Consider the following 12,732-nt stretch of genomic DNA (forward strand, 5'->3'; position numbering starts at 1 on the left):
GGAGGAATGTGTCTGGTAAACACCTGTGAGCGTATTTGTTATTAAAACACAGATGTTAATAGACACACACGCGCACATACAGCGAGATCATTTGCAGCACATGTATTGGACACAACATGCTCCTCTCAAGATGTGTATGATACACTTTTATTCACACTGTTATGTTTTAGGTAGAACAACAGTCATTGTTGCAGAAAATCCATACAATATGTATTACTCACATAAAGGTGATCATAACACCACTTTCTTTCTTCATTATATGTATAAATTATTATTTTGCAAATTTCCATTACGACGTTCAGCAACATTTTATTGTATCAGCAATACAATTTTACAAATAAATATTCACAATAGTAATTTAACCAAGCATAATGTTACAGTAAAATGTGTTTCAACTATAAGAGAAACATGTTTACAGAAAAAAAGTGATGGGCTGAGACTTTTTGCTCGGTAAAGGGAAACTTAACGTGGTCCAGCAGAGAATGCTCAATATTATATCCTCCGTCTCTCAAACAATCAACACTTGAGCATTTGGTATCACGAAGATGTTAAATTCTTCTTTGGTTCCTTATTTTCATAAATATACAAATCAATAATAACCTCTACTGATTACTGAAACAAGTTTTCACATCTTCCTTGGCAAGACTGCCAGCTGGCACATAATACTGATAATAATATGATAACGTAATCATACAAATGTTTCACCACTAACCCTATCATAAACAGGGGGCTATTTTTCAACAGTTTTAAAGTTTTGTTTTGTTTGTCTGTTTCTCCTTTCATAAAATTACCTTTTAAGACATCAAACAAAGTTACTAATACGATTGTCAGTCATTTAAACATCCACCCAGACGTACCGTCAAGCAAGGCACTGGCATACTTACATTACTCCTATTATTCCCTTCACTGTGAAGTTTGAGCCAGATGGTCGTCTCTTTTATGTTTACTGCCTTGTTGGTTTCCTTTGTGCCAGAAGTGATCAATTGTAAAACTATTTTTGTGTAAAAGCGTCCCGTTGCTGTCTTCCAGCAATGGCATTTCATACCAGCTTTCAAAGTGAACACCCATTGATCAATGCTGACATGCACTGATACCGCACACATTTTCAGTCTGGAGTGAGAGAGTGTGCATGTGTTTATATCAGCTCATATCCCTGTGACGATCATATAGAGAATAATCGGCTGCTTAAATGAGCGGGAATCCCTGCATGAACAAGAAGAATGGACAACAATTTGGTTAACATTGAAATAGAGCTTGAACTAACTGTAAAACACAGCATTATGTGTTTGCCTCGGGCTTCACCGCCCTATTGTTCTAACTTTAAGTGACCTGTAAATGGGATACTTCGTCCAGCGTAACACAACTTCAGTTCCTGCTAGCGTCTTGTTTTACATGTTGCCCGCAGGCCTTGGCAGGAAAAAGACGGCCTTCTGACCCTGGTGGGTGTCCGGTCCAACTTTGGGTTGGCCGTTCTTCTTCAGCCCAACATACCAGTTGTACTTCTGGGAGCAATATGTGTTGTGGTGATTTTCTTCATACTTCTCCAGGAAGTAACACTCATCATTCAGTGTTTGCTGAGGGGAGAACATTACAGAGGGGAGAAAAGGGAAGAGCTGAGGAAAGTTGATCTTACTGCAAGTTTTCTACTTCTAATTCTCAAAGTCATTTTAAAGGTTAAACAGCAACAGAATAGTAGAGAGTGGATTAATAGTTTAAACTGCTGAATGATAGAAAAGGGAATCTACATGATACATCTGCAATTCCTTGATGGTTTATGATACTCATCTGTTGTTTTATAGTCCCAATGACAAATAATTGCTCACAGTGATTTAAACTTTACATCTGGTCGCCCTTTGGCACTGGGATTTTATAGTGTTTTGGAAAATAACCTAGACTATGACAAAAAAAAGTAGGAATTATTTAGTTTAAACTGAAACGTAAAGGTTCATACGCATTATGTGAGTTGACAAAAGTAGCCCCAATGAAATGGCTCGTCATACTATGAGATCATATTTAATGTTTCCATTTAAAATCAGATTTACTCATATAGTCATTTTGTTCAAAGACTCACTGATCCGTAGAGGCGTCCCTTTTTGTTCATAGCCAGGTACCTTCCTGTTACCTCGCCCTTGATGACCACCACTCCTACACTCACAGCCTTGAGCCTCAGGACTTCTGCAACACAAAATTATGACGATGTTCACCCTGACTACTTTTTTTTTGCCTTTCCGTGGAAAAAGTGGAAGATGAAATTATTGAGACACAAAGCAACCAACATTTTTCTCCTGACATAAATATTTGTTCAGCATTTCACAGGGAGCGGAGGCCCTGACGTCTGAATGTGTACACAGGGGTTATGTGTTTGGTACTTCTGTTTACAGACCTGAGCGGCTTTACCAGAAGTGCAGCGATTAAATACTTTGCTCAAGAGGCCGTTAACAGTTCGTTCACGTCTACTTATCAGGTTGCAAAGATAACTTCGCACCAAGTTTACCTCTTCTCTTTTGTTTACCATTATTTTTTACAGCCATGGCAACTTTTAATCATCAGTTAAGTTAAAACTTCAAATAAGTGTTAAAAGACAAAATATGAACTAATTATATGTACAGAATCTGCTCAGCTTCATTTTTATATTTTTATAGTGTTACAGACTCTCCTACATATCTTTAGAGATACAACAACCAATCACACACCCAAAAAAAAAGAAAAAAGATTATTTCCTCACCAGAGGGGTCGTTTTCCTGCCTGCCACCACTCACAGTTCCATCTGGTAAAATCCTGAGGTGATATCCTCCGTTCTGGCAGTACAGTCTGGTCAGTGTCCGGTGCTCCTGTCCGGACAGGTCCAGAGACGCAGGTCCGAACGGCAGTACCGTGACGTCTCCCTCAGACATCCCACAGGGCGCTTGAGGCTTGGACGAAGCAGAGCGATGTCCCCGTGTCTGCAACGACAGAGGAGAGCCATCGTGTTCACTGTTCATGTCACCTGGACTGTGTCTGAGACACAAGAGAAAACAGGAAGAGGAGGACAACGCCGCCTTCATGATTTGATTACAGGAAACGCTCGCCTCCGCCAGCCTCCCTTAACCACTTTATCCCTCTCACTGAGAGTCAGTTTCCCTCTGTCAACCTTTTAAGGAACTCTTCTCTTTTTTTAAGTGATGAAACCAGCCGAGGAATCAGATCTGGATGGAGGCCAGGCGAAGGCAGGCATGATCGGACTTGTTTTCTGACTGAGCATCACTTAGGCTCTTTCTTTGTGAAAATCATTTACAGATGGCAGTGATGTAACTTTCACCTGAAATCAGTGCAGGGCCAGACCCCGAAATAAACAACATGTGGACACAGCGAAGGGCAGAGAAAAAATGTGCAGTAACGGTGTTACTCCCTGCTGGAAATGTTGCAAGTGCCAGCAATAGTCTATCAAGGATATGCAACTTGACGTTGTCATCCACAAATTAAACACAAGAGCCATTTTCCTCACACTGTTTGAGACTTTTGTCCTAACACCCTGCATTCAGATGGCTTCAGCAGACTACATTTTAACAGTCAAACAAATCTCCAGCAGCCAAGCATTTTAAATCTTTTCCGCTGGAGGAACAAGAATCCAGCCAGCACCGCCTGTCTTACCCTTGGACTGTCTGCTTCCTCAAAAGCTTATCCAAAAAACAATCAGGCCCATTTCAAAGCCACATTGTCAGTGTAATCTCTACATCTTGAAGGGTAGAGATCCCAGAGCAGCAGTGGCTGTCATAAAGTCGGTCTTGTCAAATGGAAAAGTAGCAGGGAGGCAGTGAAGGACGCAGCGAGCAGTGGTACTGTACAACTCTGGTCGATGTTATCATTTGTAGCCAGAGGAAGAGAATAACTGCAATCGATCCGGGCTATAGCTCACATCTGGAACGTCTTGGACAGGCATAAGAAACCGAGGAGGGGGGAAGAAGGGAATGAGAGAGGGAGAAGGAAAGCGAAAGACACAGCAGTGCAAAGCCACAAGAGGTATGCAAGGCCTACCCACTCACAGACGCTTTTTCCTCAGTGCAGGACCTTAAGAAGCATGTTAAGTTACGGGATATGAGAGGTTAGTTTGTGTCCACAGTGACCTTTGGACAGAGCTGCTGGTGGGAATGACGTCAAAAGTCAGAGTCAGGATGCGGGAGGCGTGGGAGGATAGATCGAACGTGTGTGTACGTCTGGGTCAACTCTGTTGATTCAACGATGTGTCATTAAGAGTCATGATGGATTTTGAACGGTGCCTTGGCTTGGCTGCTATTCAAACTTAACATGCACAAAGAAACATAAACCAGATGAGTATCACTTGCTTTCCTGTCATCAAAGATCTGTTATTAGTAAATCAGCAGATGTGATTACTAGCCACTGAGATTCACACACAAACAACAAGGCTCCTCTCATCTCGTGAGTCACGTGCCTACCTGTGAGAAAGTCATGTGGCAGTGATCCCGATGAGCCGGCATGTCCTCCTCTTGTCCTCTTTTTGACTGAAGTTTGAGTGAAGCCGTCCCAAACCTTCCTCCTCTTTTCTCCACTGGACTTTAGAGAGTTACTGTATGTGTGGATCTCTGTATTTGCACCCTGTCCCCCACTCCTCACCTCACCACCCTTCTGACAACGTCAGAGGATCTCATTCTAACAGGCCAGCGTCAGGACTAAAATTACCTGCACTAGAATAGAGAGAGACTGGGACAGAGTGACGCAAGTGTCCAGGCCATGGGATCCCGCCAGAGCCTGGAAATGAGCAGTGCTGCCTGTCTGACTGAGCGCTGATACATTCTTATAGTGGTGTCCTCCTGGAGACACTGGTGAGCAACACAATATAAACATTTACAAAAGACACAAAGACGGTGACTTCAGTTTCCACAATTAATCTTACATAATGCCAGTACCTCTGCAGTCGGAGCCCGGCTATGCTTAGAAACTCAGCCCAGCGGTGGAAGCGCGAAGGATAGTTAGGTCACATAACAGGGTTACTGGACTTGCATACCTGGAATGTCCTCAATACATGAATGCAGGTATATAGGATTCATGATACAGTAGGGTAAGATTGTGTTTGATTTCTTATTTATACGCTCAGTGAAACTGATTGTCCAATACTGTTCACCTATTCTTATACTCTTAGCATTTATAGCAATGTTTTTTGTATTCTTAATTTTTATTCAAATTTCTACCTTAAGTTTATTGTAATTATGTGTGGAAGGAGGACCTATAGTAAGTTTTTCATTGTACGGAGTAACTGTCCTTTATCTGTGCATATGACAATACAAATATCTTGAATCTTGAATCTTGAAACTTAAATATTCCATAAACAAAAGGCCACATTCCATGTTTTCTTTCAGTGTCACTCTGCTACTCAGATTCAAGTTTTGGAACTGAGGCCCATAAGAACTGAGCAAAATTCCAGATAGCTTCTGTCTCAGACAAAGACACTGGACTGGCTTCAAACACTAGAGACATGTTAGTATTCGTGTCAGAAGAAATATAATACAAACATATTAGCCTGTGATAACTTTCAAAATGAATCCACTCAGGTGAATCATATTTGTATATACATGTAGGTACTGTGGGGTGGTGACATTTCTCAAAATGGTGAAAATGGCTTCTTGGGACGCAGCAATCTCCGTATCTACTTTTCCTCACTTTCACTGTGTGTCTCGCACATGCAAAAGTGGTGTGCAGACTTGGTGAATTATTCACAGTGGTTGCCTCGCCTCTGTCTTCTTCCAGCGGATACTTCAAGCTCTTCCCTGTATAATTAATTCCCTTCAGATTATCTGCATTTTAAAACCACTCAGTCTTTTTGAGCTGTAAGAGACGTAAGGCCATGTCGAGAAGCAGAAGGAAAAAGGAGGGACTGCGCTGTGAAAAAGTGAGCTCGTCTGACCTACATTTCTCTCACCTGTTCAGCACTGAACTTCGGAGGCCTTTTCAAAATAGCATGCGCTACCTCTATGTACCAGGAGATGGCAGAATAGGTCAACTGTCAAAATAAAAAATAAAAATCTGTTTGGCTACCTTTTATGATGCTACACAATATAAAACCATACAACAAACTATCATAACAACTGTGTGTGAAACAAAGTGACACTTTAATTGGCTGTAGTTTTCTTTGCACAATATGTAAAAAATATCTGTTCTTTCACGTTAGAGAGGGGAAAAACACATTTTGATTTTTAGACATAATATCACCTTATAACAATGATCAAGGTGTTACTAAAAATGTCATAATACATATATTTGTAGTAAATATTGTCAAGTTGTAAATCCTATAGACAATTCATGTGCATCACCTCTATTGCAAATACAGTGGCTGGAAAATACCTCATGTTGTTACATTTGTACGTCTTTTGGTAAGTATTTCTTCCTCTTCACTAAAGCCAGATGTCTGAGAAAAGTAGCCTTGGACTGACGCTGTTCTTTATTTTACTGTCATGTACACCTCGGTGCTGGAGGACAGCATCCTTCTGTTGGAGTAATTACACCTACATCTTTACACTCATACAGGCAAAAGAAAAATGTATGCTCTCAGTATATTTGCATATATCAGCCTGCGTATTTTTAGGCTTCATTGTCCCCAAACAGTACTAAAACTCACACATGGGGGTACCCACTGTTCCAATTTACAGTAGTAATAAGTACTAATACATATCATCATAGAAATGTATAGCTTAATAGCAATACAGTCTGTGGTTATCACAATACAGTCTGTGTTTCTGCATATCTAGAGACACATTACTCTCACTTGGATTGCTGTATATTGTGCTCAGCAATTGGTGTCAGCTACAGTACCAGTTTCCTGTTTTCATCACCGCCAACTGACTCTGGCCGTCTTTATTCTTTGGGCAGAAGGACGTCCTCTTACTCACCAGAGAAGAAGCAAGTCTGGCTGAGAATATGACACAAGTGGCTGTCTCTGGCATCGCTGTCCTCCAGTGGGAAGAAAAGGGGAGATAAAGTAATGAAATACTGTCCCGAGGAGACAGAGAACTGTAGAGAAAATGAAACAAAATGAGGAGGAGAGCGATTGCTGTCTGGATACCTTGTCAGAGTAAAAGGGAACCTGTTGAACTACAACAGACCCACCAGGACAGTTGCTTTAAAGCTGCGGATCTATATTTTAGATTCTAGTCAAGATCCCGAGGTTTCCTCAATGTCAATGTTAATGCAGGCATATCCCCCCAGCCCCATTTCATATAATGATGGCTACAATCATTAATAAGTGCTCTGGAAGACTATATGTTAAATATCTTGCTACAGTAAACATGAGGTTGTTAATTTTTTTTTTAAGATTTCCTCTCACATTAAGGTGACTAAAGATGAAACTTAAAGACCTTTTTGGAGCATGAAGGGCTGACGAACCCGGCTTGTCAGCTGCCATTTGCCTCGTGTCCTAAAGAGGAAATGGAAATATGGATACATATTTTTAGCTGTTGTTAATTATGTTACTGTTCTCTGAACAGGAAGCTTTCTGTGGAAGGAGAGGTTGATGCAGCGGATGAATTTAGAGAGGGACAAGTCAAATGTAATTAACAGCATCTTGACAGCATCTTAGCAGTGATATTGATGAAAGCCACAGCCTTCAAATACATTCAGTGATTATAATGTCAATGGGAAATATTTATTTGTCTTAACCCCAGAGGTTTAGAATAATTTAAGAAACAGCTAAAACTACAGACTTTGTTTATGATGTAAGAAGGGACTACTGGGGTGTGGGATGCTGAACAGAAACTGGACATGTTTTTGGAAGTAACAGAAAGGATGGCTTATGAAAAAGGACGCTTTCCCTACACAAGTTGCTTTTTTAAGCAAGTCAAACCTGTGTTCTGTTTCAGGTGAAGGATAACACCATCAACTTTTTTAAATTTAGGATGCTATTCTTTGAAGTCTTCATATTGTTATATTTTAGTAATGTTATCAGTGATTTTGTAAGACCAAGTATTACTTTTTAACAGTGATAGTTGAGTTAATATTTTCCTTTCAATTACCCAACTATAAACTGGTTATTTCTGGTTCTTGAGCTGGCCTCCAGCATCTTAGACTTCTCACACACACACACACACACACACACACACACACACACACACACACACACACACACACACACACACACACACACACACACACACAAACACAAACACAAACAACAACAGGCCGTGACTTCCTGTAAATGTCTCTCTCTGCACACCACACTGTGACAGATGGAGGAATGAGCAGGCGACCAGACGCTGCGCTGCGCTTTGGCAGAGGAAGTAGCGTGCCTAAATCTGAGCTGTTTTCCTACAATAACCACAAACACTAACTGTCCACAAATGACATGCATGTAATGTACAACATAATGGTATCATCATTTCAATGTAAGTTAGTGTAAAGTGGAAGTTTGTGGGCTATTGCAGTTTTTAAATAGTTTTATTTCATTTGTCTTCTTAGAGATGAAGGTAGTTTTGGGCTTTCTTCTCTCATCACTACGACAAAATAGAATTGTTTCATAATTAAAATATGAGTTTATAGTGAAAGACTTTAATAAAGTCGTCATGATAAGAAAAACGTTGCTGCGGTGCAGTGTTTAGCCGACAGAGGGCTCCAGAGAGCGAAAATTACGTCTGATAAACTGCACAGAAATTCCCCGCTCCGGCTGAAATGACGTCAGCGTCTCCTCCCACCAACCAGGCTGCCGGCTCGCACCATGCAAAGATTGTGTATGCTGGGGAAGATGCACTACATGCCCTCGACCTCTATATCTGTTTTAACTGTGCTGCTACTGATGGGTATATGATTTATTGTATTTACAAATTGATAATGATTACCTGGATGCACCAGACGTGTGCACAATTCAGATTCTGGGATAATGGGAGCTGCAAAGGATTAATTGTCCGATGTGTCCTTGATTCAATTTGACCCCCCGGTGGCCTTGAGACCAAACCATATGATAGAACAGCCACACTATCAACTAGGGAGATTTAAGGATGTCAATGTTGGTCTGTCGGTCAGTCCATCACTTCTGTCTCACCTGCATCTCTTCCCTGTGCAAACATTCGTGGTGCCCAGATGATGAATCCCTCTGACATTGGTGGTACTCTTTCTTTACCTCCAATGCCAAGAATAACATTTTTGGAACAATAATATGCAACGGGCTAACCACCTGCTTAACATTTGCACTTTAGCATTGTCACTGCAGCAATTTTAGCTGAGGTTAGCATTGCTCAACGAACCATGCTGTGTACACAGGGCTGGTGGTGTGGCTCTGGACTTGTTCTAGTTTCTTGTGGAGCATACTAGGCTTTCTTAAAGTTGTACAAAATAAGGTGAAGCTACATTTCTCAGTTGGAGGAACATTTGGAATGGGATGAGGCCTAATTGTAAACGCAAACATTGTAGGATGCAGCACCTGATAGGTTGCAGCTTCCCAAACTCTTTCCAGGAACAGAGCGTTTCTAAAAACCCGATCAGAGTGAGCCCTCTTTACATAAAAAACATCTTTGTCCCGCTCCAGTCCGACCATCGCATTGGCCGAGAGAGACGTCAATCAGGGGATTATCCGTGTCCGGGTAGGTTGATGACGGTCTGCAGCGCTGAGCTGAGCGGGGCTGAGGAGAAAGCCGTGCATTTAAAACCGCCCAGGGAAGGCACCGCATTAACGAGTCTAGTTTCTTTATCTGCTACCTCCCTCCCTCCCTCCTAGCCCCGGGTTTGACTCTATCGGGTCCACAATGAGTTGCTCGAGGAGACTGCAGCACCGGTTTACCTGAGTAAGTGCTTTTCTTCTTCTTTTGAACCCCCACCAAACAAGAACTCTGCTGTGACTTTTTATTTCATTTAATTGAATGCCGTGTCGGACTGCTGCTGCTGCTGCTGCACCCTGCAAAGAAATAGGAGAACTCTTGCTTGTGTCCACTTGAATGTTTGCCTTTAGGTAAAGAAAAGCAAGGTTATGCAGCCGGGCACTGCTGTCGGATACCTCGGCGCCCCGTTGTTTACATGTTGTAATTGGATTTCCCATCATTTCCAGCAGCAGAAGCCCCCAGCAGCAGTAGTAGATCAGGGATTCCTCCTCCTCCTCTAGTTCCTCCTCCTGTTCGGAGATTTTTTTTTACCCGGTCGTCCAGGTTGTGTCGAGGCCGGTGGTATTGGAGAAGACGAAGAAGAAGAAGACGAAGAAGAAGAAGATGGGACTACCTGCTCTGGAGTTCAGTGACTGCTACCTGGACAGCCCGCAGTTCAGGGAGAGACTCAAGTCCCACGAGCTGGAGCTGGACAAGACCAACAAGTTCATCAAGGAGCTGATCAAAGACGGCAAGGCGTTGATCCAGGCTTTAAAGAGTAAGTGGAGATGGAAGTGTGTGTGTGTGTGAGTGTGAGTGTGTGAGAGAGAGAGAGAGAAATCAGTTTTGGTGCATGTTGATTTGTCAGAATGAGTCACAAAAGGCTTTGACAAAGTTGAGATGCCTTCAAAGTGCAAGAGACTACTCTGGAAGTCTTTTCTCAATTACATTGGCATCCAATGAAAAACGTACTGTGTGTGTGTGAGACTGATAAAGCACATTTCAGTTCAAGTTAAGAGGCAAGGCGGGGGAATTCGAGTGACCCACTGAAGCTGTCAGCACATTTGTTCCCACCAGCTTGCATTGTACGGCATTTGGAGGGATATATATTGTGTGTGTGTGTGTGTGTGTGTGTGTGTGTGTGTGTGTGTGTGTGTGTGTGTGTGTGTGTGTGTGTTACTCATCCTGATACTGTGGTCAATGATTTGATGCTGTTTAATATTGATCAGGGGTTTAACTACCAGAACGTCCATCCTATGAAATGGCTTAGCCATGAGGAGGTGACTCCAGATTGGCTTCGTTTAGTTGTATGATGGTGTAAGTGGAAACCTGGACAGGTGGGCACCAGGGTTATGAGCAGAGATGCCAAATCCAAATGTTTTTTTTTTTTTTAAGTATAGCCACATTAGATATGGTTATGTTTTGGTTGTTTTTTTTTCGGGTTATGGAATGTTTCTGGCTGGATCCATTAGAGTGCAGGACTATATCTTAAAGCAAGATGTTTTGCATTATATATGACACTTCTCATATATTTCTCTGAAGTTGCATTTCAGAATCTAATCTCATGGAAATGTTCCATTTGTATGAAAATAAATATAAATGGTGATTGTTGGGATGTGGGGCTGTGTGAGTAAGGTAGCGATTCAGTAGATGGCAGTCAGTGTGCTCCCCGTCTGGAGAAACAGACACCGTGCCGGCACAGAAGTACAGCAATGTAGTGCCTGCTCTCTTCAGCCACGAGACTCCAATGACAACAGTAATTTAACCTTGCAGGACACCAGAAGCCACTGGTCTACTGTTGCCTCGATCGGTAGGTTTGCTCATGTTGTTTTGTGAGTTTGGTGAATCTGAACTCACCCTTTTTTAAAACTCAGAAGTCACAAAATAATACAAAACAAACTTACTGATCGAGGTGATCGAGTGATAGACTAGCAACTTCTGTTTTCTGTCAGTTAAGTCTTCAACCTTTTTGAGGAGAGTGTTGACAACGGCTTCAGTCCTCTATCGATAGCCGCTCCATCCGCTATCGTCTGATGGCAAGGTAAAGCGGTAAGAATATTCTAAATATAGTGACTTTTTTTTAGGTGAGCCTTTCTCTTAGGTGGCTAAAATACATTTAGCTTCTGTCCCCAGCCACAGCAGTACATTGCTATGCTCCCATACCGGTCCACCTTTTGTTTCTAACTTAGGGCCCTCTGCTTGGTAATACGCTGACTATGGATACGCACTTTGTACAGCCCCCCTTTAAACAATTTGAACTATCCCTTTAACCCCCTCCAAATCATGCGAACCTCTGAGAATATGATGACTACAATGGCAAGGTCTCACTGTCATGAGGTCTAAAAGCAGGTTTTAAATGTCGTCACCCTGTCAAAGTCATTTTTTTATAGATTTTATCTTTACATGAAAATGAACAGATGAATAGATATTGATATTTGGGTCCGAATCCAAATACTCTTGAGTCTTTTCACTTGTTTCACCAGTTTAAACTCTGTGTTAAATAGTTTGCATGTTAGTGTGCATGTTGCAAAGCTGCACTCCTGATATATACTGCAAGGTATTCTATTGCGTTTATGTATGTAGAGTATTATTCACACTGCTCATATAAAGATAGACACATCTTGGATCGCCCAGTCTGCCGGTTCACCTGAACTTTCCACCCCTGTGTTATCAGCTGAACCTTTTTTTTTTTTTACAAAACAAACTAGCTCATTCCTCAATACAAAGCATCTGTCAGCTGATGGGACAATTATGCTTTTGTCTAGAGGTGAGATCTAGAAATCATTCAGCATGGCCTGGTTTACCATTGGAGCAGGGTGCTGCCTCACAAACAGCAAGTCAGCAGATTTTTTTTCCTAAGTTAATCTTTTTATACCTGTACTACACAGCGTTGGTGCCCTTGGCTGATGAATCGGTTGTGAAAGGTCTTTTCTAACGGCACTTTGAAGTTCGCTATGCAGCTGTGAATCCCCCCTGCTGCATCCTTCAACACACCTCCACCTCCTCAGCTCTTCTCGAGGCACGGAGAGGAAGTGTGACTGTCCTGGGAAGTCCGCAATGTTTTGTTAGTTACTAATTGCTGCTGGAGGAGGAGGAGACCCAAAGTCTCCTTTTGCTGCAACGGCTATATTCATGTTCCCCCAGAAGGGGAAAGTGAAACATTTACAACACACTACTC

General features: G+C 41.9%; 2 protein-coding genes across 2 annotated transcripts in view; one reads left to right on the top strand and one right to left on the bottom strand.

Moving 5' to 3' along the window:
- Positions 1 to 232: 232 nt before the first annotated feature.
- Positions 233 to 4,480, bottom strand: LOC306733352 (fibroblast growth factor 1-like). The gene is made up of 4 exons (XM_079214576.1): positions 4,434 to 4,480; positions 2,726 to 2,942; positions 2,072 to 2,175; positions 233 to 1,574 (listed from the first exon to the last, which is right to left on the bottom strand). The coding sequence occupies exons 1-4, from the start codon at positions 4,473 to 4,475 to the stop codon at positions 1,389 to 1,391; spliced, it is 549 nt and encodes a 182-aa protein (XP_079070702.1). The 5' UTR covers positions 4,476 to 4,480; the 3' UTR covers positions 233 to 1,388.
- A 5,698-nt stretch (positions 4,481 to 10,178) lies between these two features.
- The window catches only part of LOC306733095 (rho GTPase-activating protein 26-like), a gene marked incomplete at its 5' end in the record, with an annotated part of 87,658 nt that continues 85,104 nt past the window's right edge, over positions 10,179 to 12,732 (top strand). The window contains one exon of the mRNA XM_079214287.1: positions 10,179 to 10,332. Coding sequence (XP_079070413.1) covers positions 10,179 to 10,332 — 154 coding nt within the window. The remainder of the gene's footprint in view (positions 10,333 to 12,732) is intronic.

This window comes from Taurulus bubalis (assembly GCF_910589615.1).
Source record: "Taurulus bubalis genome assembly, chromosome: 2".
Lineage (NCBI taxonomy): Eukaryota > Metazoa > Chordata > Actinopteri > Perciformes > Cottidae > Taurulus > Taurulus bubalis.

Excerpts from the sequence above, each read along its gene's own strand:
- LOC306733352 (XM_079214576.1), bottom strand. The coding sequence starts at position 4,475 with ATGCCGGCTCATCGGGATCACTGCCACATGACTTTCTCACAG. Across the intron at positions 2,943-4,433 it reads GCCACATGACTTTCTCACAG|ACACGGGGACATCGCTCTGC; the intron begins GTAGGCACGTGA and ends CTGTCGTTGCAG. Across the intron at positions 1,575-2,071 it reads AGGGACGCCTCTACGGATCA|CAAACACTGAATGATGAGTG; the intron begins GTGAGTCTTTGA and ends TTCTCCCCTCAG.